General features: G+C 45.1%; 2 protein-coding genes across 2 annotated transcripts in view; one reads left to right on the top strand and one right to left on the bottom strand.

The window, feature by feature from the left end:
* Positions 1–8,360: 8,360 nt before the first annotated feature.
* Positions 8,361–12,104, bottom strand: LOC118882856 (olfactory receptor 226-like). The gene is given in 6 exon segments (XM_036829215.1): positions 8,361–8,472; positions 8,474–8,630; positions 8,633–9,103; positions 9,106–9,304; positions 11,860–11,965; positions 12,058–12,104. Coding segments are annotated over 6 exon segments (1,092 nt in total).
* A 778-nt stretch (positions 12,105–12,882) lies between these two features.
* Positions 12,883–27,906, top strand: part of LOC118882855 (scavenger receptor cysteine-rich domain-containing protein SCART1-like) — a 30,056-nt gene continuing 15,032 nt past the window's right edge. Inside the window, 2 exon segments of the mRNA XM_036829214.1 lie at positions 12,883–12,918; positions 13,326–13,394. Coding sequence (XP_036685109.1) covers positions 12,883–12,918; positions 13,326–13,394 — 105 coding nt within the window.

Genomic DNA, 27,906 nt, shown 5'->3' with positions numbered 1-27,906 from the left:
TCTTCCCTGACCTGCTCCACCTGAGGGAATGTCTTTATTCTGAATTCTGTTTCTGAGAAAAGTTTGTGTTCTCCAGGCAACTGGGGAATCCTTTGTAATCCCCTTGGTACCCAATCAACTCACAGTTGATGAAAATTCCAGCCCATATTGACGGGAGAAGTCTTTAGAGCTGGGCGTAGAGGTGCTGCCTTCCCTGGGGCATAATTAAAAAGGAGGCAGGTGGGGCTGCTGGGGGCTGAGAGCCCGGGGTCAGCAGGTTCGGGCTCGTTAGGCCCCGGCGACGCTCTGGCGTGTCACCCTGAGGATGGTGAGGGCCGTCCCAATTAATAACGATATCACATCCCTCCAGGGTCCAGTTCGGAGGAGGCAATTAATTTCAAACAAGCAATTGCGTATCCGGCGATGCGCCTCCTGAGAGTGGGGGTGTCTGCGGGAGGGGAAGTTTGAACAGAAACCTGGACCAGGCCTCCTCGTCCTCCTGGGCTCCCAGGCCACGGGGCCGAGGTGTGGGGAGTGTCCCGGCCTCGGCAGCCACCTGCTCTCCTGGTTCCTGTGGAATTTTCTGGCAGAGTCTTGCTGCCTCTCCGAGTTCTGGCGGGTCTGCGGGCTGCCCCAGGGCGCACCCGGGATGAAGACACGGTGACACTAGTGTGTGCAAATCACATTTCTTCCAGCTGTAACCCGAACACATCCAAGTCATTTGTAGTGTATTGACTTTCCTGCTTTCTCTCACTATCTATATTTCAAAGGGCTTAAATGCTTTTTTTCTTTTGGCGTGTAAACTTCAACAAATTTCTAGTAGGCTATTTTTTACAGGCCAATATGTCACAACACAAAACTTTGGGAGTCTTTCGCATTTTAATTAGTTAGTTGATATTGAGATATAATGAACACATGGTATTAGTTTGACGTGTGCCACATAATGATCTGACACTTTTCTATGCAGTGAAGTGGTCACCACGGTAAGTCTGGTTAACATCCATCACCACACAGAGTTGAAGAATTTGTTTTTCTCGTGATGAGAACTTTTAAGACCTACTCTCTTAGCAACTTCCAAATATACAACGCAGTGTTATTAACTATAGTCATCATGTTGTACATGACATCGGGTGTGTAAACTTCTTATCAAAGTGTAAAATACACATAGAAAAGTGGCCAAATCTTAGGTGTATAATTTGATGAAGTTTCATAAACTGCATGCACCTGACCAAGAACCCGACGTGGCTGGAGCCCCGGATCCCAACGCCTCCTCCCCCTGGGGGTCCCCGAGGGCGGCCACGATCTTGACTACTTAGCAGATTCACTTTACCTGTTTTTTATTTTTGTATAAATGGAATCACGCAGAATGTGCTCTTTTGTGCGTGGCATTTTCCCTCGACGTCACGTGTGTGAGGTTCTGCCGTGGTGCTGCGTGTGGTCGTGTTCACTAACCCTCACTGCTGGTCATCCTCCACTGCATGAATAGACCACGGCTCATCCACTCAACCATTGAGGGTTGTCTCCGTATTTTGGTTATTATAAATTATGCTGCTCCAATAATTCTCATACTGTCTTTGGGAAGTTCTGTTGGGTATGTATCCAGGAGTGGCATTTCTGGGCCCCAGGTTGCTGTGTGTCCGTCTTTACAGATAACAGTCTTCCCCAGTGAGTGCCGCCCTGCCCAGTCCCTTCAGGAGTGTAGGCGTGTCTGTCGGGCTCTCCAGCACTTAGTGCTGTCTGTCTTCATTTTGGCCATCCCAGAGGGTATCTGTCACATTGTGGCTTCAACTTGCGTCTTCCTGATGACTAAGGAAGTGGGCATTTCTTCTTGCTTGTTTGCCATTGAGATATAAGTCAAATCTCCCTTGATCTGGGATGCAGGAGAGCAGAATACAGCTTCTGTGGCCACCCGTTTATTCCCAGTGGCCCTCGGATGGCCCTCGGATGGTCCTGCCGATGCTCAACGTTGCCCGGGGGCTCAGTGTCACCTTGGAGATGGTGGACAAGGCGTGTCTCCAACACGCTCCCCCAGCCTTTCCATTTGAAATGCATGTGGTTGGCTAACAAGATCCTCTCAAAGCAGAAGATATGTGGGGTGGGGCTGCAGTGCTGCTGTCAGCTGCTTGTGCCTTATGCCACTGGGCAGGCACTGCTCAGCGGGACCACTTGAGGCAACACCGCCTTTGCCAAAAGCTGGGGTGGCGTCTGGCTCCTTCTCCCGGTGGCTCTGAGATCCTGTGCTCAGTCCCCATCCGCACAGTGGGTGTGACCACCACGCCCACCCCGTAGCGCCATGGGGACTTGTGCTCTCTTGGCAGCGCAAAGCAGGGGTAGAACCCACTTGGCCGAAGAGGCTCATGGACACATGGCGAGCGCACCGCAGACCCAGAGCCTGAGCCTCTGTCCGCCTCCTCACGCGCGAATGAAAGGACTCAGCCTGGCCGCTGTGAGGCCGCGGGCGGGACGCAAAGCCCCTGTGGTGGAGGGGGCACCACAATGCGGGGACCACGTTGTGCTTTCTTTCAGGTGAAGTATAGTTGATTTATGTTTCAGGTGTACAACAAAGTGATTCAGTTATACATACATATACATACATATATATATTCCTTTTCAGATTCTTTCCCATTATAGGTTATTACAAGATATTGAATATAGTTCCCTGTGCTATACAGTAGGTCCTTGTTGTTTATCTATTTTATATATAGTAGTGTGTATCTGTTAATCCCAAACTCTTTTTTTTTTGCTTGAAAATGTTCTATTTAATGTGTATATTCTGAAAAATAATTTCCTTTGCCATTTTATGTATTAAAAGAATTGAAAACCTTCCGTACATTTACATGTCCTCATGCTGTTTGAGGTGCAGGTCATGGCCGTAGTTTGAATGTGTCATTTGATAGTGCTAGGTCCATGTGGGTATGTCTCTATCAGGGGCCTCTTTCTGAAGTGGTTATTTAAAATCCTCAGTGGTCTTATGCCAGGAGGTTCCATGGAAAAAGCAAGGGCCTTGAAGCTAATGAGACTTAGGTTCTATTCCACATCCCTTGGAATGAGGTATTCAAAATTTGCAGGGATGGTGGTAGTCACATTTGTATAGGGGGTATATGGAACCTTCTGGAATCAAGGATTGATGCTTTTCCTTTTCATGTTAACTGCTATTAAAAGATCTCTGATGATTAGAATCGTTCCAAGTGGTGAGCAGTGTAAGAAAGGCCACGCGGGATCTCCCCAAGGGGCACTTCCTAGGAAGGTGAACCCCAGCCCCATGCCAGTGCCTCAGTTATCTTGGGGAAGGAGATGGTTCTGGACATAGTTTGTGTCTGAAGTTGGAACTTGAATGCTTACTCTTTGGCAGTGAGCTTAGCAACACTTTGAAGGAACTCTTAATAACCTACTGCATGTCTGCTGACTTTACATCTCACAAAGTTGCTGGTGTCACATGCAGGGGCAGTGTAGCTGCAGGTTCTTCGGTGATCAGATTCTGGAGGTGACTGTGCTATTCTGAAGCCTCGAGGTGGCGCCTGTGAGCTTCAGTTGCATTAGTGAATTTGTAGGATGGGGGGTGTTGTGGAGGTGGAAGGGTGGAGGGTTGGGAATAAAGTAACTCTGGGTGTGGTGACAGCCAGGGAAGGGGACTGACTGACTCCTTTAGGGTTCGGGACTGGGCACACCTAATCACCCCTCCCCCTGGAGAAGTAACTAAGGAATTAAGAGCAGAGCTGGGACTTGAATGCAGGTCTTGTTCGGCCTCCAGTCCTCATCGTCTCTCCAGTCTGGCCATCCTTAATGAAATGATGTAGGGATCTGGAGGAGACAGGAGTAGCTTATTTGGGTAACCTTTTCCTTGATGCAGGAGTGCAAATCCTGCTCTGGCACTTTTTTTGTGTGTGTGTGTGTGCAGAAAATACAGATGACTTCAAATTTATTGTGTGTGTTTACATGATTTTTTTCTATGTTCCTCTTGAATACTATTTTTTTCCACTTTTTGTCACTTCAGAGATTTGAACAATGCTGCATATATGTTCTATGTATTAAAAAAGACATATTTAAAGGAGTTTTAGGTTCACATTAAAATGAAGGGAAGCTATAGAGATTTCTCATTTGCCTCCTGCCCCCGTATGTACCTACCCTCTCCCATTATCAACATCACCCACCAAGGTGGTACATTTGTTATAATTAATGAACCTACATTGATACTTCATAATCACCCACAGACCATAGTTAACAGTTCACTGTTGCTGGTGTACATTCTACGGTTTAGACAGATATATAATGACACGTATCCATGATTATAGTATCACACAGAATATTGTCACTGCTCTAAAAATCCTCTGTGTGCCACCTATTCATCCCTCTCTTTCAACCTTGGCCATCACCGATCTTTTTATTGTCTCCATCATTTTCCTTTGCTTACTCAATTTCATATTATGTGAGTCATAAACTAATGGAGTTTAGAGCAGATTCTCTGTATCCTTTTCTGCATTTTCTTTTTTTTTCCACTCACACATACACACTGTATTTTATCTTTACAAGAGATAAATAGACTGACACCAAGCATTGTACATGGATGACCACAACAAAAGCAACAATGATTGCAATTACCAAACATGAAACACACTCATACTATGTCATAATATTGACATTCAGTCCAGTAATCCTCCACTGTAACAGCTCCTTTATATATATATATTCCTTTTCAGATTCTTTCCCATTATAGGTTATTACAAGATATTGAATATAGTTCCCTGTGCTATACAGTAGGTCCTTGTTGTTTATCTATTTTATATATAGTAGTGTGTATCTGTTAATCCCAAACTCTTAATTTATCCCTCTGCCCCGCTTCCCCTTTGGTAACTATAAGTTTATTCTCTATGTCTGTGAGTCTATTTCTGTTTTGTAAATAAGTTCGTTTGTATCATTTTTTTAGATTCTACATATAAGTGATAACATATGATATTTGTCTTTCTCTGCCTAACTTACTTCACTTAGTATGATAATCTCTAGGTCCATCCCTGTTGCTGCAAATGGCATTATTTCATTCTTTTTTATGGTTGAGTAATATTCCATTGTATATATGTACCACATTTTCTTTATCCATTCATCTGTTGATGGACATTTAGGTTGCTTCCATGTCTAGGCTATTGTAAATAATGCTGCTATGAACATTGGGGTGTGTGTATTTTTTAGAATTGGTGTTTTCACTTTCTTTGGCTATGTACTTAGGAGTGGAATTTCTGAATCATATGGTAGTTCTAATTTTAATTTTTTTGAGGAAACTCCATACTGTTTTCCAAAGTGGTTAATATCATTTGCAAATATTTTTCTCCCATTCACTGGGTTGTCTTTTCATTTAGTTGATAGTTTTCTTTGCTGTGCATACAATGGAATATTATTCAGCCTTAAAAAAGAAGGAAATCCTGCTATATGTGACAATATGGATGAACCTGGAAGACATTATGCTCCGTGAAATAAGCCAGGCACAGAAGGACAAATACTGCATGACTCCACGTATATGAGGCATCAACAGGAGTCAAACTCATAGAAACAGAGCAGGATGGAGGTTGCCAGGCTCTGGGGGGAGGGGAAAGGGGAGTTGTGTTTCAATGGGTATAAAGTTTCTGTCATGCAAGGTAAGTTCTGGAGCTCTGCTGAACACATTGTGCTTATAGCTAACAATAGTGTGTTTGCACCTAAATTTTGAAGAATGAGACAGTGGTGTGGTGATGGGGCCGGGTGTGGCCTTGTGTTCCCATGCTGCACAATTCCTGGGAGTGGGTAGGGACCTTCCCCTCCCCCCAGAGCATGGTCTTTATTGTCCAGCTAGTTGACAAGTGTTTAATGAAGCCTGGCTCTGTCCTAGGTGCACCGTACTAGGTGTAAATACAGCAGTAGGAGACACAGTCCCTGTCTATTTGAGTCATATACTCCAAGTACTTCTCAGGAATTACTCCATGGTCAGAAATAAAGTCTGGACTTAGTTGCCTGTATTGCAAGGAACGTTCTTTAAAGTCGACATTTTAAGGAAAAACATTACACCCTGCACTTATATGGTATGAAATTTCTTCCTGGTAACATCAGCTTCATCATTATCAATAAACAAGGTTTACTTTTGTTAAAATTCACCTTACATTCCCCTCCTCTGTAATTTGAATAAAGATTTTAAAAAAATTAATTAATTAATTTTTGGCTGCATTGGGTCTTCATTGCTGCATGTGGGCTTTCTCTAGTTGCAGTGAGTGGGGGCTACTCTTCATTGCAGTGCACAGGCTTCTCATTGCATTGGCTTCTCTTGTTGTAGAGCACTGGCTCTAGGTGCATGGGCTCAGTAGTTGTGGCATGCGGGCCCTAGAGCGCAGGCTCAGTAGTTGTGGCGCATGGGCTTTGTTGCTCCATGGCATGTGGGATCTTCCTGGACCAGGGCTCAAACCTGTGTCCCCTGCATTGGCAGGTGGATTCTTAACCACTGTGCCACCAGGGAAGTCCCATAAATATTTTTTGAAAAGGGAATTTTATGAGGTTAAGCAGTGGAAGGAAGGGCTTAGGTATAAATTTGGCCAACAGCTGTCTGGGCAAAGGAGCTTTAGGGTGTTGAGTGAACCCAGCTCATCTCCAGGCCATTTTTACTAATATTTTGAGGACAACAGAAAGCACCTGAGAGTGGATGGGAACCAGTAAACATGCAAAGGTGAGGGGCTGTCCCTCCTGTAACCACAGTACGTCATGTAAGACGCTGTCCGAGCTTGACCCTGCTGGTCCTGAAGAAGCAAGCCGCCATTGTGAGAAGGCCTGTGGGAAGGCCCCAGGGCAGGGGACTGTGGTGGCCTCTCGGAACCGAGAGCAGCCAGAAAGAAAATGGGACCTCAGTCCCACAGCTGCAGGGAGACAAATTCTGCCTGAGTGTCCGGCCCTGGTCAAGCCTCAGATGAGAACTCAGCCCGCCTGACTGCAGCTTGGGGGCCCTGAGCAGGACCCAGCTCAGCTGTGCCTAGGCCAGTGGCCCACAGAGACCATGAGATAACAAATGTGTGTTGTTTTGAGCCACTAAGTTTGTGGTGATTTGTTGCTCAGCATAGAAAACAAACATAGGTGGTGAAGGAAAGAATGGTGGGCTGTAAGATTGAAAATATTTTTAGAATCAGCAGTTACCTGAAAGGTGTTCATGTGTCTGCTTTAGCAGGTCTTCGCTGAGAGTAACCTGAGACCAACAGCACCTCTCCAGGTCCACACAGGTGCTCTTGATCAGGACCAGGGGAGAAGCACAGCAGCCAGAGCTGGCGGGGCAGAAGAGAGCCCCCTCAGGAATCTCAGGAATCTCCTTTAAGGTCTGTGCCTGTCGATCCTGAATGTCTGTACAAGTGGCAAATCCCTGTATCATCAATTTTATTGATACTCTCAAAGAACCAGCTTTTGGTTTCATTGATTTTCTCTCTTTTTTTTCTGTGTTCTATTTCACTGATTTCTGCTCTGATCTTTATTATTTCCTTTATTCTGCTTATTTTTGTGCTTAGTTTATTATTATATTTCTAGTTTCTTAATATGGAAGCTGATATCATTGATTTAAGGTCTTTCTTCTTTTCTAGCATAGGTGTTTGATGCTTTGAATTTCCCTCTAGGTACTGCTTTAGGAGAATCCCACAATTTTTGATATGTTGTGTTTTTATATTCATTAAAAACATTTTCTTATTTCTCTTGATTTCTTATTTAACTAACAGATTATTTAGAAGTGTACTGTTTCCAAGTATTTGGAGATTTCCCAGATATCTTATTCTTTTATTGGTTTCTATTTTAATTCTATTATGATCAGAAACATACATTGTATTACTTTCAATTCTTTTAAATTTGAGACTTGTTTTACGGCCTAGAATAAGGGTCTATCTCGGTAAGTGTTCCATGTGCACTTGAAAAGCATGTATTCTTCTGTGTCTTGTGGAGTGTCCTCTAAGTGTCAATTAGGTCAAGTTGACGGCTGTTCAGTCTACTGTGTCCTCCCACTTCTACTTGTTTCACCTCCTTGGGTTTTGTTTTTTCGAGTTTTTCCTAAGTCCGATGCTGGCTGTTGCTCACCATCTTTCATTTCTTTACGTGCCTTCTTATCTTTGATTTTGTGCTGAAGATGATATTTGAAGCAATATTTGAAGGAATGATTGGCATTACTCTGATGTTATCTTCCTCCAGGAGGGATTTTTGTTGGTTTTTACTTCTTCCAGACACATGGTGGTGCTGGTTGTTTAGAATCCTGTGACTCCAAGTTCAAAGTCTGCACTTTCATGCTCTGAGGACTCTCGACTTGTGGTTGTCCTGGGCCCCAGGGAGCTGGGTCTTGTCTGAGTCACCCTCATTCCCAGGGTGCAGCCCCTCCCCAGGCAGGCTGTGGGTTTGCAGGGTCACCGTGTTGGTGGGGTCTGGGCCGCCCTCTGCACCACCGTGTGCAAGGCCTCCTTGACCTCCTGGTTCCGCAGGCAGCAGATGATGGGGTTGAGCAGAGGCGTGAGCACTGTAGACCACGGGCACCAGCTTGTGGAGGTTGAAGGAGTAGATGGCGCGAGGCCAGGTGTAGATGAAGAGGGAGGCCGAGTAGAAGACGACCACCACGGCCAGGTGCGAGGCACAGGTGGAGAAGGCCTCGTGCCAGCTGGCGGCGGATGGGGTGCGCTGATGATGGCGGTGTAGGAGGAGACGGTGAGCGGCAGCAGCCCCAGCGGGATGAGCAGTGCCAGGAGGAAGTCCACGAGCTCCGCCAGGGACATGTGGGAGCACGCCAGGCTCAGCAGGGGGGACACGTCACAGAAGAAGTGGTTCACGACGTTGGGGCCGCAGTAGCCCAGGCGCGAGATGAAGAAGACCTTCCCCACGGAGGTGGTGAAGCCCGAGAGCCAGGGGCCAGCGGCCAGGAGGCTGCAGAGGCCGGGGCTCACGATGGCTGGGTAGCGCCACGGGCTGCAGATGGCCACGTGGCGGTCGTAGGCCATGACGCCTAGGAGCGCGCACCCTGAGCAGGCCAGTGCCAGGAAGAAGTACAGCTGCACCATGCAGCCCGCGAAGGAGATGCGGCGGAACTCGGGCGCCGCCAGGCTGAGCGGCATCTTGGGCACCGTGACGGAGATGTACCACACCTCCAGGAAGGATAGTTGCTGAGGAAGCCGTACACGGGCTTGTGCAGTGCGGGGCTGGCGTGGATCACGGCGACGGCGAGCAGGCTCTCGGTGACGGGCAGCAGGTAGGCCAGCAGGGGCACCACCAGCAGGCACACGTGCAGGCCCAGGGAGCCCGGGAGACCCACCGGGATGAACTCAGTCACCTCCGAGTGGTTGGCCCCTGCAGACGTGACCTGGGGGCAGAGGTGGCGGGTTAGGCGCTGCGCCTCCCTCGAGGTTGTGTCAGCCGAGCCTCCCACGAGGAGAGGACCTGACCCTAGTCTGCGTCCCCCAGTGCTGCCCAGGGCCTGGCCCATGGCACCACGAGTTTCCCACTGGGTGCTGGCTGGGAGCTGGGCAGACGTGGGCCCTGTCTGCTCTGGGGCGGGGCGGCCAGCCCAGCCTGGTCGCAGATGGTAGACGAATGCTGTGTGTCGTGGGGAAGGCTAGCAGGGCACCAGGAGGACACCTGAGAGGCCCGACCTGGCAACCCGCAAACAGGCTTCATGGGGACTGGTGGGGGCCCATGGCCCAGGTCACCGAGGTCGGGGGCAGTGGGCACGTGAGCCGGGGCAGAGTGGGAGGGGCCAGGCCTGGAGCCAGGCTCCTGCTGTCTTCCCAGGTAAGTGGCAGGTCCCCACCACCCTGTACACGCGATGGCAGCCCTGCTAAGTGTACCCCAGGGTTACCCGCGGCACTCAGCAGGCTCCCGAGGAGTCAGCAGGACCCAGGAATCCAAGTCCCCCCACCCTGGGTCCCCTCGCAGCCCTGGATGAGCAAACTGTGACCCCAGAAGCTGAGTCCCCTCCACGGCCCTCAGGATCCAGCCCTCAGCTGCCCGGCCCCATGCCAGCTCCCGCCCAGTTCTGTCTGAGCCTCGTCCTGTGGCCCTGGCTCTGCAGGGAGGTTCTGCGGGAGGGGCCTCCCCGTGCGGATCTCAGCCCCCACCCCAAGTGATAGTCAAGGGACTGCGAGGGGCCAGGGCTGGCGGCAGCTTCTCCCCTGTTACAAGAAATTGTCTTCACAGGCTTGAAAGGACCAGATCCTAAAGACAGAAGTCAGCTCCCCCTCCCACTCCTCGCTGGGCAGCCGGGTCTCTTCCCTCCTGTTGGTCCCCTACCCACTGCCCCACTTCAGCCTGTCCCTCCGTCCCAAGAACGGGCCCTTCAGACATCCTAGTGAGCTTCCAGGTCTCCAAAACCCATTTAAAAGTCAGTCCAGGGACTTCCCTGGTGGTCCAGTGGTTAGGACTCCGTGCTTCCACTGGGTCGCGGGTTCGATTCCTGGTTGGGGAACTAAGATCCCACGTGCCATGTGGCGCGGTCAAAAAAAAAGTCAGTCCACTCATTTGTAGTGTGGCTGGGGTTTTAGCTTTTTGTCTGAACTGTACGGGACTCAGAACGGGGCCCTGAGTGGGTCCACACACTTGACGTTGAAGTAACACCCAGTCGAGACCCAGCTGCCCAGCGAGGAGCGGGAGGGGGTGCTGACTTCTGCCTTTAGGATCTGGTCCTTTCAAGCCTGTGAAGACAATTTCTTGTAACAGGGGAGAAGCCGCCGCCAGCCCTGGCCCCCTGCTAGAACAGGCTGGATCACGTGCGCAGGATGTATCTGGAGAACAGAAACCCCGGCCTCGTATCTCTGCCCTTGTTTCGTGTGCGCTCCAGGCGGCAGGAACCCCCCGTTTTCATCCTGCAAAGACTTTAGGAGGTAGCAGGGCCCCGAGCTCCAGGGTGTGGGCTCTGGGACGGGCAGTTCGGGTTCAAACACTGCCCTCCCCCGGCCACCTGAGCCTTGGACAGGACAGCTGCCCTCCCCACGCCTCTGGTCTCTCAGCTGTCCTGCGGGGTCATGGCAGGACCCTGGCTGAGCTCACCTGCTACAGACCCTGAGGTGCCTGGTGGCCACAGGGGCGGTGGTGACTCCAGGCAGAAGAGGGAGCCTGGTCAGACCTCGGTGGTGTGGTGTCAGCCCCCGGTGTGGCCAGGGCTTGGACAAAACTACCCCAGGCCCCTCTCTCTCCACTCTCCCACTATGGCTCCTGACAACCATGTCTGCCCTGATCTGCCGCTGACCGGCTGTGGGACTTGGAACAAAGATCTGTACTCACCCAGCCCCTGTTTCTCAGTCTGAAAGATGGAGCAGAAGGGCCACTTCTTTGATGGGGTGGGAGGCGGGCCTGAGTTCTCATCACACAGACGCATGGGGACAAACCCCAAGGTCCCCGTCCTGCACCACGATGTACCAGTCAACACACGTGCTCCCCAAACCCGACACGAGTGCAAGAGCCACACACCGTCCCCCAGACTTAGATTCACTCACAGGTGCCTGCACCCTCCGCGCCCAGCCCACAGGCCCCCGAGCAGAGCAGGCATTCACGTGGACACCACACCCCCAGGCAGACGAAGACACAGAGACGGCGGTGCCCGTGCCCCAGAGAGACACTCAGACGTCCCCGTACACACGCCACCTGCACAGAAACACATGGACAAACACGGCTCTGACACAAGGGTAAACCCCATACCACAGACACGCTGCCCTTCACACGGGCGCCAGTCAAGACACACACCCGGCTGCCGACAGCCCTGGCTGGCTCGCTGCCCGCTGTTGCGGGAATGGGCGCACACAGGCACGCGCTCGGACACGGGCACACAGGCACACACCCCCTCAGCTCCACCTGTGCTAAGACTGACGCAGTCTCAGGCGGCGGAGCTGGGTTCAAGTCCAGCCCTGCCCACGCTCCGCCCACCTGGCATGGGGCGCCCGACAGTTCTCTGGGGCAGGGGCCTGGCAGACGCGGCTCCTTACCTGGTCCTGAGCGCTCAGAGGGACTCACGTTCTGCAGGCGTGTTCGGCTGGGCCAGGGCAGGCAGAGGCTGACCAGGGGCTCCTGCAGCGTGTGTCCTGCTGACAGCTGAGCCCAGCTCTGGACGCCGGGCCCGCGGACCTCCGCATCCCAGGACTGTCGTGTTCCCTGCGACCCTCCACGTGCATCCCTCCCAGGACAGAGCTCTGAGGATGCAAAAGGGATGGGGCTGGCTGCAGAGACCCCCTCGCAGTGAAGAGGCCCGTCGGGGGGAGACAGCAGTCGATGCCCCAGCGGGAAGCAGGTGCCTCCTCTGAGCCCCTGTCTCACAGGAGCAGGAGTCGGGCCTCCTGGGGGAAAGCACAAGGGACCACAGTCTCCTCTGCGTGGGGAGGGCGGCCGAGGGCTGGGCAGCCTGGGAGCCCACACCACCCACCTCCCAGGCCGCGAGTGTGTTTCCAAAGGACAGCCAAGTCTTAAATGGGAGGCTGACCTCGGTCCTCAGCCACTTTCTTCTCACATGAGAAGAGCCCACAGGAGGGAGAGGCAGGCGGAGGAGGCCAGGGCCAGGCTCCTCCCACCCCCCGTCCCAGGGGCCAGTGCACAAGACACCCACCCGGCGCAGCTCCTGCCGGGAGGCCCAGGCCTCCCCCCAAGGGCCCTCCTGTCCTGTGATTGGCTCTGTCAGCCAAAGTGGCCGGAATCAGAGCCCAGAGGGCAACCTGCCCTCCCCCGCTGTCCTTGTGGGACCAGAGCCGGTGTGACGAAAGTAGGATGTGGGTACAGGTGGGCACCCTCGCCATCCAGCGGCCGCTCAGTGCAGCAGAGGGGGCTCGGGTAGAAACCACTGCCCACCCCGGGCCCGAGCTGGGGGCGCAGGAGTGGCCTGGGCCGTGCCCCAGACCCTGCTGTCCTGGGTGGGCTCCCCACTGCCCGCTCAGAGTGGCTGGGGCTCCTGCCGGCCGCATGGTCACCTACCTCCCTGATCTCCGGCGGTCCACTGTGAGGGTCACACGAGGTGGACGAAGAAACCCTTTAGTGAGGCACGAAGGGATGCCGGCCCTAGGACCCTCTACCCAGGAGCCCGCAAGGGGCCTCGGCCGCTTCCTGGCACGTGGGGCACAGACCTCGCCACCATCTCTGTGCTGAATCAGAGAAGGGGTCCCACAGGCTGCAGGGGCAGCTGACCGGCCCCTTAAAGGTGGGAGAGGGCCCTGCTGCCGCCCCAGCCCGGGTCCCTGCCCCAGTGGAGCTCAGAGCTCTGGGGCTGCCCCGCTGGGCCCGGGTGGGGGTAGCTTGGCTGTGTGTCCCTCTGCCCCAGAGTCATTTTACAGAAGTCCTTTACTCATCCATCGTTCAGCCGTGTTTGCTGGGTCTTTACTGGTCTCGGCCTGGGCTCTCAACTTCAGACGCAGCAGCGAACAGACCAGTTCCTGCCGCGTGGAGCTCGGGTGTCGGAGGAGGTGGATGGCGGGCTGGTGAGCAGGCCCTCCTGGGGCGCACGGATGGTGACATGTGCCGGGTGCAGGGCAGGGCTGTGGCTCGTGCCGACTCCTGAGGGCCCAGGGGCGCTGGAGACAGCAGGGCAGGGAGTGCCAGGCAGAGGGAACGGCGACTGCAAAGGCCTCAGGGTGCTGGGGGAGTGCGGCTCAGAGTGGGGGCAGCGTGGGCTACGTGCTGGGGATGGGCCTGGGGCAGAGCCATGGCCGAGCTCAGAGGTGGGCGCCCCTCAGTGGTCAGTACGCAGAGCCTGCTGGTGTCCTTGGCGCTTAGCTTTCTCAGGGACAAGTGCAGGGCTCTGCCCAGAGGAGGGGCCAGATGCATCTTTGCTTTAAAGGAACGAAGTGCCGAGGGTCTGGTCTGGGGCTGCGGTTGCAGGTTGTAGAGTGCACTCTTGTGTGACTGTGGTGGGTCAGTCACATCCATCACAGGATGGATTCTGGGGCAGAGCCCGTGGGCTTGGCTGATGGATTGGACGTAAGTGTGGAGGAGCCAGGGGTCCCAGGCTCTGGGAGCAATGGGATTGAGGGGTTCGGAGGAAGTCAGAAGTAAGTTTTCGGTGTGCTTATTTGGAGATGAAAGGACAGTCAGGTGGAGACGTGGACGTGTGAGACTGGAGTCCAGAGCTGGGCTGGGGGTGGAGGTGAGCCTTCAGGGGTCCGTCTGGGCACGATGACATTTCCTTATGAGGCTGAGAAGAGGCCCAAGGCCTGGGGCCTCCCACGGCCGAGGGTGTGGGATGAGAAAGGAGCCTGGAGTGGGCAGGGGGTGGGGGGGAGGAGGAGGAGGAGGAGTGAGCCACGGTGAGGCTGGTGAGGCTGGTCTTCTTCAGCTGTTGTGATGTCCTTAACCTCGCCTGCTTCACCGTGTTCTGAGGATGCTGGAGCTAATCTATTCAGGATGTAATTTTAAGTGACTGAGAACGTGGCCAGCCCTGATGACCACAGGAGGACGCTGAGACGTGGTGGTGGTGTGGGCGGTGTGTCCACTTTCACTCTCTTCCTGCTGGGCCTGGGCGCAGGGGCGCAGCTGTGGGGTCCGGTGCAGAGCCGCCCACGCTGCGGGCTTCTGTCTGCAGCACAGTGGCCTCAGCCTCCCCCAGCTCTGCCTGTGGCAGAGAGGCCGCTAGAACCTTCCAGGGGGTGTGGCTCCGGCCCCATGTAAGCCTCCCTGGTTTCCCGCCTGCGCCACCAGTCCGCTCAGGGCTTGCTCTCCTAGGGCAGGTCTCCCCACTGCTGCGCCTTCCCGGGGCCTGGCACCACCGCGCACCCACCGAGACTCATGGGTCGGATGTCTCTCCCAGAGGCCTGTTCGGCACGGGCTGTCTCAGGCTGCAGAACTGCTGGGACTTCTCGCTTGTTTGTTGATGACTTTGGTGCATGGTTGGAGATTTTCTTTTTGGGAGCCCAGGCATCCGTGGACAGCCCTCTCAGCTCACGGCCGCTGGTTCAACCTCCACTTCCCAGGGCCCTGTACCCCACGCCTCGTCAGCCCCTCCGCACTGACACCCCAGCTTCCCATGGCCCACAGCTTCCGCTCTTGGCCTGCCTGTTTCTTGGGTCACTCCCACAGCACCCCTGGTCCCACCGCAGTGAGCGCTGCGCCCCCCCTCCAGGGTTGGCACTCACCCACCCCCTGCAGAGCCCCCATCTCTGGCTCTGCAGCATGAGCTGCCTTCCCGGAAGGCTTCCTAAACTCTACCCCCAACCCCTTCTCGGAAAACAAGCCACAGGCGGGGCCGGACTTCCTGCTTCCCCCAGAGACCTTATCTTTATCCAGTACTTCCTGCCGACTCCATGGGGCTGGCCTCCCCCAGGGCGCGCTGAGCTCTCCACTCCAGCCCCACACCTCAGGGGCCCTCGTCCAGCTCGGCTCCTGGGTCTTCATCTCCTTTCCCTCCAGCATCAGCATGGAAATTCCCACCTCTGCCCCTTGGTAACCAGCACCCTCACTTCCTCACCCCACCAGGGCCAGCTGGGCCCGGAGGCCTGCCACTGGCCCCCTGGAGGTGCCTGGTGGTGTCTGCGGGGAGGAGGGAATCTACTCCTAGACCCTGCTCTCTGCTTCCACCCCACGCTGCCCAGCTGGCCGTTGTAGGAGACCCCCAACCACCACGGACAGCTCATCCAAAAGGGGCTGCTGAGGGCTGCTTGTAGTTGACTTGGATGACTCTTCCCACTCATTGGGTTTCCATGTAAATTTTAGAATCATTTTGTCGTCTAGTCCCCCTCCTTCAATAGTTTAATTCGGGAAAATTTTACTTCTTTGCAAGACTGAGTCTTCTGTGAACTTGGTGCCTTTCCTTCCTTCCTTAAACTTTCCTTCAGTGTCACTCAGTTTTCTCATAAAGCCTCCACCTCTTTCATTAGAGTAATTCCTAGATATTTAATATTTTTGTTGCTTTTATAAAGTGTATCTATTTAAAAGAATTCATTTTCTGTTTATTCTCACATATAGAAAAACAAGTGACTTGTTTATTGACAAGTTATCCAGTTATCTTGATAAACTTTCTTCTGATAAACTTTCTTCTGAGTTCTGCTAACCTATCTGTAGATTCTTCTGGATTTTCACATTCCCAGTGGCCTTGTCTGTGAGAATGACAGTTTCCAACACTTACGATTTTCTTCCTAACTTACTGCGCTGGCTAAGACCTCCAGGGCAAAGTCAGACAGAAACGGTCAGGGTCACCTGTTTTTGATCTCAGAAAGTAGGACGCTGGCTGTGAGCTGTGTTCTGGCGACACTTCTTATCAGAGTAAGGAAATTCCCTCCTACTTCTAGTTTACAACGTCTTACCTTATTTATTTATTATCAAATGGATATTGAACGTTATATACTTTTTTTGCATCTCTGAAGATGACAGTGTGATTTTTCTCTCTTAGTATTTCAATGTGGGAGTTTACAGTGATTTTCTAATGTTAAACCAACTTTGCGCTCCTGGAGAAAAGCCAGCTTGGACATAATTAGTATGTTTTGCACACATTGCTGATTCTGTTGGTTCTGGGCCTGGGGTTTTCTCTGTGGGAGGCTTTTCCTTCTTTAAACACAGCATTCTTGAGGTGTAACTGGCACACACTAAATAGCACACATATAAAGCGTACAGTTTGGTCAGTTTTGACGTATGTGCACACCCCGGAAACCCGCACCACGACCAAGAGAACATGCATTTCCACCAGCCCAGAGCTTCCTCCTCTCCGCCCCCGCCCCCTCCTCTCCAGGCAATACTGACCTGTTTTCTGTCCCCGTCAGTCAGTTTTATGTAAATGGGATCACGTCCCTGGGGCCGTGTAGTTCACCCCTTTTATTCTATTGTATGGATTTGCCACGTTTGCCTGTTGACAGCCATTTTTGTTGCTTGAGTTTTCGGCTGTTGTGAATAATGCAGCTATGAACATTCCTGTGCAAGACTTTTCATACGCACAGGCTTTAATTCCTCCTGGGTGACTACCTAGGAGTGAGATGGTGGGATCGCGTGGTGGGGTGTGTGTAACTCGCTGTGAAATGCCACACTTTCCCCGGGGGGTTGCAGACCGTGAGCGCCGGCTGATCCGCGTCCTCACCGATGACACTCGGCCAGTCTTTGAATTTCAGTCCTTCTGACAGGCACGTAGGGGCTGCATTGTTGTTTTAATTTGAAATTCCCCAGAGAGTTATTTGCAATCCATGTTTCTTCTTTGGTGAAGTCCAAATAATTTGCCTATTAGATCATTGGGTGATTTTCTTATCCTTGAGTATGAGGGCACATTATATCTTCTGAATATAAGTCCTTTATTAGATGTATACTTTTCAAATATTTCCTCTTGGTCTGTAGTTTGTCTTTTTGTTCTATTTCAAAGAAAAGTTTTAAATTTTGATGTAGTCCATTTATCTATTGGTTCTTTTATATTTTGTATTTTGGGGTCATATCTAAGAAATACTTGCATAATCCCAGGTCACAAAGGTTTTCTCCTATGTTTTCTTCTAGAAGTTTTATAATTTTAGATTTTACATTTAGGTCTATGATGCATTTTGAGTTAATTTTTGCATATGGTATGAGGCATGGATCAAAGTTCACTTTTTTCTACTGAGTTGCTTTGATAAAAATCCATTGCCCATATATTTGTGGATCTATTTCTGGTCTCCCTGTTCAGTTCCATTCGTCTGTTTGTCTGTCTTGACACCAATACATTTTCTTGATTTCTGTAGCTTTATAATAAATCTGAAATGAGGTGGTGTTAGTCCTCCAAATTTGTTACCCTTTTTCAAAGTTGTTTTGGCTCTTCTAGGTCCTTTGAATTTCCACATGAGTTATAGGATAAGTTTGTCAATTTCTACAGACAAGTTTTCTGGAGGCTTTGGATGAGATTACATTGAATCTAGAGATCAATTTGGTGAGAATCGACGTATTAACAATGTTGAGTCTTCTGGTCCAGGGACACAGAACATCTCCTGATTTATTTAGGCCTTTAATTTGCCTCAGCGGTCATCTGTAGTTCTCAGTGTGTAGATCTTTCATATCTTTTGTTGGGTATATTCCTAAGTAGTTCATATTCTTGGTGATATTGTAATTGGTATTTTCAAGTTTTAATTTGCAATTGTTTGTTGCTAGTACATAGAAGTACAGTTGATTTTTTGTACATTGATCTCATGTCATGCAACTCACTTACTAGTCCAAAAAGTTAAGCAGAGACATGGAAGATATATAAAAGATCCACATCAAACTTCTAGAGATGAAAACCAAATGTATGAGATGAAAGTTACACTGGATGGGACAATATATATGTTAAATAATTTATAAGAAAAGATGAATATAATGTGTAAGGAGAGGAGAGTTTCAGTAAGATATGGATAAACAAGAAGAAAAACAAATGAAAATCTTCCAGCTGAAAAATATAGTATTTGCTATTAAAATCATTAACAGAATTAGTATCAGACAGGATGTGAAATAAAAGGATCATGTGAAATACTACAATATTAATTCAAGACACGCCGTCGTGGGTTTGGGATGCTTATTGTATAAGAAATATAGCTAAAAAGTCAATAGAAATAAAATGGAATACTAAAAAACTACCCAAAAGAAGTTAGGGGAAGAGGAACAAAGAGTAGCTGGACAAATAGAAAACAATGGTATGGCAGACTTACACTCTCCCATGTCAATAATTGCGTTTAATGTAAATGGACCAAACAATCTAATTAAATGGTGGAATGGCTAAAAAAACAAGGCCACGTTTCATGCTATTTACAAGAGATGTACTTTACATAGAATGACACAAATAGGATAAAAATTAAAAGATGAAAAATGTATACCATGCAAATAGTAAGTATATGAAAGCTGGTGTAGCCACATGAATGGCAGATAAAATAAACTTCAAAATGAGGTGCATTACTGAGATTGAGGAGCGTCTTGTAATGACAACAGGGCCACCTCTCCAGAATGACAAGGTAATCTTACAGGTGAATGCAGCTGTTAACAGTTTCAAGATATGTGAAGTGAAAATGGACATAACTAAGAGCAGAAATAGACAAAACCACATCATAGTTGGAAGACTTACTGTTCCATGCTCAACCATTGCTAGAAAATGAAGACAAAAGATTCAGTTATTCATAGGAAAAGTAAACAACACTACCAACCAAAATGACCCAATAAAAATTCATAAACCTTACACTGAACCCCTGCACAGTACATATTCTTTTCAAGAGCACATGGTATAGTCACCATTGTAGACTGTATGAGGCAATACAGTAACTGTCAATAAATTAGAAAGGATTGAAATCATAAGAGTATATTCCCAGACCACACAGAATTAAACTAGAAATAAATAACAGAAATATATTTAGAAACTCCCCCAAATACTTGGAAATTAAGCAACATACTTCTCAGAAACCATGGGTCAAAGAAGAAATCACAAAAGAAATTAGAAAATATTTCAAATTGAGTGACAAAGATGACTTCACTGGTGAATTCTGTCAAACACTTAAGGAAAAATATTGCCAGTCACCCACAAATTGGAGACAAGGAATAGAGGAAAAGGAAATACTTCCCAAATCTTTCCATTAGGCCAGCATAGCCCTCAAAATCTATCAGGAAATACAGAACAATATACTTTGTGAACATAATATTTACAATTAGACTTTAGCAACATATAAAACAGACAATATAACATATAAAACAGATAATATAGCACAACAAGTTTCAGTTTGGCCCAGGAATGGAAGATCAGTTTAACATACAAAAGTCACCAAAGTAATTTAACATATCAGAATAAAAGGGAAGACTTAATGTGATCATTACAATAAATGCAGAAATCCCTGTGACAAAATTCAAGACTTATTTATGCCTAGCCCAAGATTTGTATGAATATGCAAAGGGCCTCGAATGTCCACAGAAAACTCTTGGAAAAGAATGAAACATCAGGACTTATAATGTTTAATTTCAGTACTCACGCTACAGCTGCAGTGAGCAGTGGCATGTGGGGTTGCTGTAAGGAGAGGAGAGTAGACGAAAGAGCAGATGGGCCCGGAGATGAACCGCACACGCGCGCTCAGCTGATTGCAGTCAGAGAAGGCAGATGTCCACTCGGGAGAAACAAGACCCTGGCATCTCCCTCACACCACACACGAAAATGAGTTAGAGATGGTCCTAGACCTAAACGTACAGGCTGAGACCATAAGGTATCTGGTAGAAAACCTGGGAAAATATTTTTACTTACCTCAGGAAGGCAGTTTTCTTACAGAGAATACAAAAAGGAAAAAATTGCAAAATCACAATTTATATATGTGTATATATACTATAAATACAGATATATTTTACTAGTATTTTACTTGAATACAAGTCCTATATTGAATATGTGATTTGTTAGTATTTTCACCCAGTGTGTAAGTTTTCATAATACTTTCACAAAGCAAAGATTTTAAATTTTTACAAGGTCCAATTTATCATTTTTTATGGATTTTGCTTGTGGTGTCAAGTCTAAGAATGCTTTGCTTCTTCTTAGGTCCCACAGATTTTATTCTATTTTTCTCTAGAGGTTTTATAGTTTCACATTTTATATTTAAGTCCATGATCCTTTTGGAGTTCATTTTTGTATAAGGTATGAGGTTTATTACTTTATTTTATTCCCCCTCACCCGATATCCAATTCTTTCAGCACCATTTATTAAAAAGTTTATCCCTCTTTCATTTAGTAGCTTTGTTATTTTGTTGAACAGTAATTAGGCATATTTGTGTGAATCTGTTTCTGGATTCTCCATCCCATTCCATTTATCTGTGTCTTGATTATTATAGCTATACAGTAAGTCATAACATTGGAAACAGTAATTCCTCTCACTACCCCTTCCCCCCAGTATAAGGCTATTCTAGGATCTTTCATTTTCCATATAAATTTTATTTATTTATTTAATTTTTAAATTAATTTTTATTGGAGTATGGTTGCTTTACAATGTTGTGTTAGCTTCTTGCTGTACGGCAAAGTGAATCAGTCATACGTATACCTATATCCGTTCTTTTTTAGATTTCCTTCTCATTTGGGTCACCACAGAGCACTGAGTAGAGTTCCCTGTGCTATACAGTAGGTTCTCATTAGTTATCTATTTTTTACACAGTAATGTATATTCCATATAAATTTTACAATAGGTTTGTCTATGTCTACCAAAAAAAACCTTGCTGAGATATGGATAGGAATTACCTTAAACCCACACATCAGTTTAGGGAGAATTGACATCTTTGCTATGTTGGGTCTTCCAATCCATGAAAACATGTCTCTTCAAGTTAGAGAGAGAGTATTTGATTTCTTTCATCAACATTTTGTAATTTTCACCAGACATATCCTGTGCATGTTTTGTTAGATTTATGCCTAAGTGTTTCACTTTCATTGGAGAAATTGTAAGTTATTTTGCATTTTTATTTTGGGTTCCACCTGTTCATTGTTAGTATATAGAAATGTAATTGATTCTTGTGTTTTGATCTTGTATCCTGTAACCTTATTGAATTCACTTATTAGTTCTAGTTTTTTTTTTTTTTTTGTAGACCTCTTGGGATTTTCTACATAGGCAATTGTGTCATTTGTAAATAGAGACATTTTAAAATTTCATCCTTTCCAATGAGTAAGCTTTTATTTCTTTTTATTGTCTTATTGCAATGGCTAGACCTTCCAGTAATATGTTGAGTAAGGGTGGTGAGGATGAACATCCTCGTACAGTTCCCAATCTAGAGGGAAAACATCCAGTCTTTCACCATTAAGTATGATGTTAATTGTAGGTGTTCTGTAAGTGCTCTTTATGAGATTGAGGAAGTTCCCTTCTATTCCTAGTTTTCTGAGAGTTTTTTACTTATCCTGAGTGGAGAGTGAATTTTGTCAAATGTTTTTTCTGCATCATTGATATGATCATATAATTTGTCTTCTTAGCCTTTTGTGGGTGGATTACAGTGATTGATTTTCAACTATCGAATCAGCCTTGCATGCTTGTGATAATTCCACTCAGTTGTAGTGTATTGTTTTTTTTATATACAGGATTATATTTGATAAAATTTTGTTGAAGATTTTGCATTTAAATATATTAGAAATATTGGTCTGTAGTTTTCTTTTTCTTTTACTCATCTGTAGTTTTCTGTCTTTGGCTGGATTTAGTATCAGGGTAATCCTGGTCTTATAAAATGAGTTGAGAAGTGTTCCATCTTCTTTTATTTTCTTGAAAAGATTGTGTGAAATTGGTGTATTCTTATTTAAATTTTTGGTAAAATTCTCTATGAAACCATCTGGGCCTAGACATTTCTTTTTCAGCAGTATTTAGACTTTATTTTTTTTAGAACAGTTTTAGATTTACACAAAAATGGAGAAGATAGTACAGTGAGTCATCATATATTCCACCACCAGTTTTATCATTATTAACATCTTACATTAGTGTGGTATATTTGCTACAATTAATGGAACAATATTGATACAGTATTATAAACTAAAGTCTATAGTTTATTCAGATTTCCTTAGTTTTTACCTGATGTCCTTTTTCTCCCAGGATCCCATCTAGTACACCACATGACATTTAGTTGGCCTGTCTCCTTAGGCTCCTCCTGGATGTGACAGTTTCTTATACTTTCCTTGTTTTTGATGACCTTGACCGTTGTGAGGAGTGCTGCTCAGGTATTTTGTAGGATGCCCCTTTATTGGAATTTGTCTGATCTTTGTCTCATTGGATTGTGGTTATTGGGAGGGTTTTTGGGAGGGACATGACAGAGGTAAAGTGCCCTTCTTGTCACATCATATTAAGGGCATATATCCTCAACATGACATGTCACTGTCAATATTGACCTTGAACACCTGGCTGTGGTCGTGTTTGTCAGGTTTCTCCACTGTCAGGTTACTCTTTCCCCCCTGATTCTATTCTGCGTTTTACTCTTTGGAAGGAAGACACTATGTGTGGCCCACACTTAAGGGAGATTATGCTCTCCCTGCTTGAAAGCATAATCCACACAAAATATTTGGAATTCTTCTGCATGGGAGATTTACCTTTTCTGCCCCATTTGATTTATTTATTATTTACTATTGATTGATTTATTCAATATTTATATCAGCATGGCTCAGGAATATTTATTTTACACTTTGGGTTGTAATCCATTGTTGTTTTATTTATTTTGTTGTTCACATTGTTCCACCTTTGGCCTTTGGGAGCTCTTTCAGCTTTCCCCTGTGTACCTCTGGCATACTTTCTTCAAATTTTTTTTTTTTTATCGTTTGTTTTTGATCATTTCTTTACTTTTTGGCACTAAAAGATGCTCCCAGCTCATCTTGTATTTTTTTATACCCCAGTCTTAGAATCAGCCATTTCTCCAAGGAGCTATGGTTCCTTTCATTGGATAATGGCATTAGAAACCTAGATGTGGACCCTAGGTGTGCTCTTTGCTACTGGAGTGTCTTTGCTCCTAAGCCCTCTCAGCTGACACGTATCTGCACACATGTCTATAAATATTTCCATATGTAAGCATCTGTATCTATATTAAGCTAAACATGAGATCTTACTGATGTCTCCAATTCTAGTCCATCACTACATGACTCATTCTAACCTCCTCCCTTGCTAATCTGCAAATGTCCATTCCAACATGGAGAACCTTGGCTTTAGGAGCATTTTGATTACAAAAACTTAACTTCCTTAATAGTTATGGGACTATTCAGGTTATCTATTTCATCCTGGCTGAGTTTTAGTAGTTTGTGATTTTCAAAGAACTGGTCCAACTCTTTTTTATTTTTTTTCTCCACACACACTTGGTTTTATTTTCACTTCATTTTTGCTAGACAAAATTCCTCTGCAGGACAATGTTTGTGTCCATCTCTTTTAAGTTGTCAAATTTATGCGCTTAAGCTTGTTCTTAGTAGTTCCCTAGTATCCTTCTAATGGCTGTAGGATCTGTTGTGATATCACCTTTTAAAATTCCTGATACCCATTTGTGTCTTCTCTTTTAAAATCTTTGTCAATTTTTCTAGAGGTTTATTAATTTTATTAAATTTTTTCAAAGAACTGTTTTTTTGTTTCATTAATCTTCTCTATTGTTTTCCTATTTTCAATTTCATTGATTTATGCTTTTAGCTTTCTAATTTTCTTTCTTGTGCATACTTTGGCTTTATTTAACTTTTCTTTTTCTGGATTTTTGAGGTTGGAATTGAGATTATTGATTAGAGAGTTTTCCTGTTATGTAAGCATTTAGCAGTATAAATTTCCCTTAGCGTTACTTATTATTAGCTGCATCCCACAAATTTTGATATGTTGTATTTTCATTTTCATTCACCTCTTTGTGTTTTTAAAATTTCTTTTGAGATTTCATCTTTGATCCATGGATTACTTAGAAGTGTGTTTAATTTCCAAATGTTTGCAGATTTTTCAGTTGTATTTCTGGTATTTATTTCTTGTTTGATTCCACTGTGGTCAGAAAATGTGCTCTGCATGATCTCAGTCCTTTTAAAATTTGTCAAGGTTTGTTTTATGACCTACATTATCATCAATTTTGGTGACTGTTCCATGTGTGCATGAAACAAATGTGTATTCTACTCTTATTGTATGGAGTTTTCTATAAATGTCAACTAGATCCTGTTGGTTGATGGTGTCGTTCAGTTGTTCTAGATCATTGTTGATTTTCTGTCTAGTAGCTTTATCAATTGCTGTGAATGGGGTGTTGAAGTCTCCAACTAGAATTGTGGATTTGTCTATTCCTCCTTTTAGCTCTGTTTTTGTTTTACATACTTTGAAGCTCCATGGTTTGGTGCATACACATTTACGATTGTTCTATCTTCTTGGAAGGTTGGTCTTTTTATCATTATGTAATGTCCCCCTTTCTCCCTAGTAATTTTCTTTTATCTGAAATGTTTCTCTGACATTAATTTACCCATTCTTGCTTTTCTTGATTAATGTTTACACGGGAGATCTTTTTCTATCCTTTTATTTTCAACCAACCTATGTCATGTTTGAAGGGAGCTTCATGTAAACAACACATATTTGGGTCTTTTTTTTTGGTTGGTTTGTTTGGTTTTTTGGTTTGTTTGTTTTGTTTTGTATTCACTCTGCCAATATCTGTCTTTTAATTTGTGAATTTAGACCATTTACATTTAATGTATTATTGACATGTTAGGCCTTAAGTCTGCCATCTTATTTTTTGTTTTCTATTTGTTCCCACTGTTTCTCATGCCTCTATTTCTTTTTAAAAAATTGTTTCCTTGAGAGTTAGGCAGAACACTCTATGACATAAATCACAGCAAGATCCTTTTTGACCCACCTCCTAGAGAAATGGAAATAAAAACAAAAATAAACAAAAGCTTAAAAGCTTTTGCACAGCAAAGGAAACCATAAACAAGACGAAAAGACAACCCTCAGAATGGGAGAAAATATTTGCAAATGAATCAACGGACAAAGGATTAATCTCCAAAATATATAAACAGCTCATTCAGCTCAATATCAAAGAAACAAACACCCCAATCCAAAAATGGGCAGAAGACCTAAATAGACATTTCTCCAAAGAAGACATACAGATGGCCACGAAGCACATGAAAAGATGCTCAACATCACTAATTATTAGAGAAATGCAAATCAAAACTACAATGAGGTATCACCTCACTCCTGTTAGAATGGGCATCATCAGAAAATCTACAAACAACAAATGCTGGAGAGGGTGTGGAGAAAAGGGAACCCTCTTGCACTGTTGGTGGGAATGTAAATTGATACAGCCACTATGGAGAACAGTATGGAGGTTCCTTAAAAAACTAAAAATAGAATTACCATATGACCCAGCAATCCCACTACTGGGCATATACCCAGAGAAAACCGTAATTCAAAAAGACCCATGCACCCGAATGTTCATTGCAGCACTATTTACAATAGCCAGGTCATGGAAGCAACCTAAATGCCCATCAACAGACGAATGGATAAAGAAGTTGTGGTACATATATACAATGGAATATTACTCAGCCATAAAAAGGAACGAAATTGAGTCATTTGTTGAGACATGGATGGATCTAGAGACTGTCATACAGAGTGAAGTAAGTCAGAAAGAGAAAAACAAATATCGTATATTAATGCATGTATGTGGAACCTAGAAAAATGGTACAGATGAGCCAGTTTGCAGGGCAGAAGTTGAGACACAAATGTAGAGAATGGTCATATGGACACCAAGGGGGGAAAACTGTGGTGAGGTGGGGATGGTGGTGTGCTGAATTGGGCAATTGGGATTGACATGTATACACTGATGTGTATAAAACTGATGCCTAATAAGAACCTGCAGTATAAAAAAACAAACAAAACAACTAATACTAAACTTTCATTGGGTTATTTGTATGGAAATATGTTAATATAAATGTTTCAGACATTACATGAAATTTCTAAAAATCTTATATTTGTATTTGTATGGAAATATGTATGGAAATATGTTAATATAAATGTTTCAGACATTACATGAAATTTCTAAAAATCTTATATGTTCTGGTATAATGTTATAAGTAATAATCCTAGTTATTACTTTAAAATGTATATCTCAGAAATAACTAATTTTCTTGTCAACTGCATTATTATGAACTTTCATCAAATCTTTAACCGTGGTCATTTTTAAGTCTTTTGTCATTTACAGACAGTTCTGGGTGTACTCTGATGATTTTGCAAATATGTTCCTATAAAAGGGTTTCATCTTCAAGAAATTCATGGAAAAGACTCTGACAAGTACAGGTTTCTGGTAACTGACTGTACTGCTGAACTGAATGAATAAGCATTTTCAGAACTCTAATGAAAAACTGATGAACTCATAAAAGTGCTAACAAAAGATCAAGATGAAAAAAAAAATTAATTACATGGGACTGAGTGAACTGATGAGGATGAGTATAATTTTTGTGACTTTCTGTCTGAATTTAAAAAAAAAAAAATCCCACAAGGACTCAGAGGCAAAGAATATACAAATCAATTTTCACTGCAAAGTAAAGGAGCTGTTACAGTGGAGGATTACTGGACTGAATGTCAATATTATGACATAGTATGAGTGTGTTTCATGTTTGGTAATTGCAATCATTGTTGCTTTTGTTGTGGTCATCCATGTACAATGCTTGGTGTCAGTCTATTTATGTCTTGTAAAAATAAAATACAGTGTGTGTGTGTGTGAATAAAAAAAAAAAAAAAAAAAAAAAAAAAAAAAAAAAAAAAAAAAAAAAAAAAAAAGAAATTTATAAAGCGTACTTACAACTTTCTATATTATGAAAATAAACTATTGATCAAATAGAATAAATATTATTGAGCTCCATACGTTACAGAAATAAACATTTTCATATTTGATTTTCAAAAATATAAAACTGTAATTGCATTAGCCATATGATATATCCTCAAATAAAACCTGAATTGTAAGCCACACTTAACATCATGGAAAAAAAAAAAAATTGTTTCCTTGAGAGTTATGTGAACATTTTTAAAGTTCCATTTTTGATGTATTTATAATGTTTTTGAGTTTTGAATAATTTTTTTTCCTTTTTAATTGAAGTATAGTTGATTTACAATATTATATTGTTTCAGGTGTACAGTAGAGTGATTCAGTACTTTTAGGGATTATATTACATTAAAAGATATTATAGGATAATGGCTATAATTCCCTATGCTATAAAGCTATCCTTGTTGCTTATCTATTTTATACATAGTAGTTTGTATCTCTTAATTCCATACCCCTAATTTTCATCTCTCTCTTCCCTCTCTCCTTTGGTAACCATTGGTTTTTTTCTCTACATCTGTGAGTCTGTTTCTGTTTTGCATATACATTAATTTGTATTATTTTTTAGATTCTATATGTAAGTGATATCATACAGTATTTGTCTTTCTCTCTCTGACTTATTTAACTAAGCATAATATTCTCTAGGTCCATCCACATTGCTGTAAATGGCAGAATTTTTTTTTTTTTAATATTTTCTTGGCCACGCTGTCTGGCATGTGGGATCCTGGCTCCCTGATCAGGGATCAAACCCATGCCCCTTGCATTGGAAGCGTGGAATCTTAACCACTGGACC

Source organism: Balaenoptera musculus, chromosome 16 (genome assembly GCF_009873245.2).
Source record: "Balaenoptera musculus isolate JJ_BM4_2016_0621 chromosome 16, mBalMus1.pri.v3, whole genome shotgun sequence".
Classification (NCBI taxonomy): domain Eukaryota; kingdom Metazoa; phylum Chordata; class Mammalia; order Artiodactyla; family Balaenopteridae; genus Balaenoptera; species Balaenoptera musculus.
The sequence above is the reverse complement of the archived record's forward strand: the minus strand, read 5'-3'. Positions and strand labels throughout refer to the sequence as shown.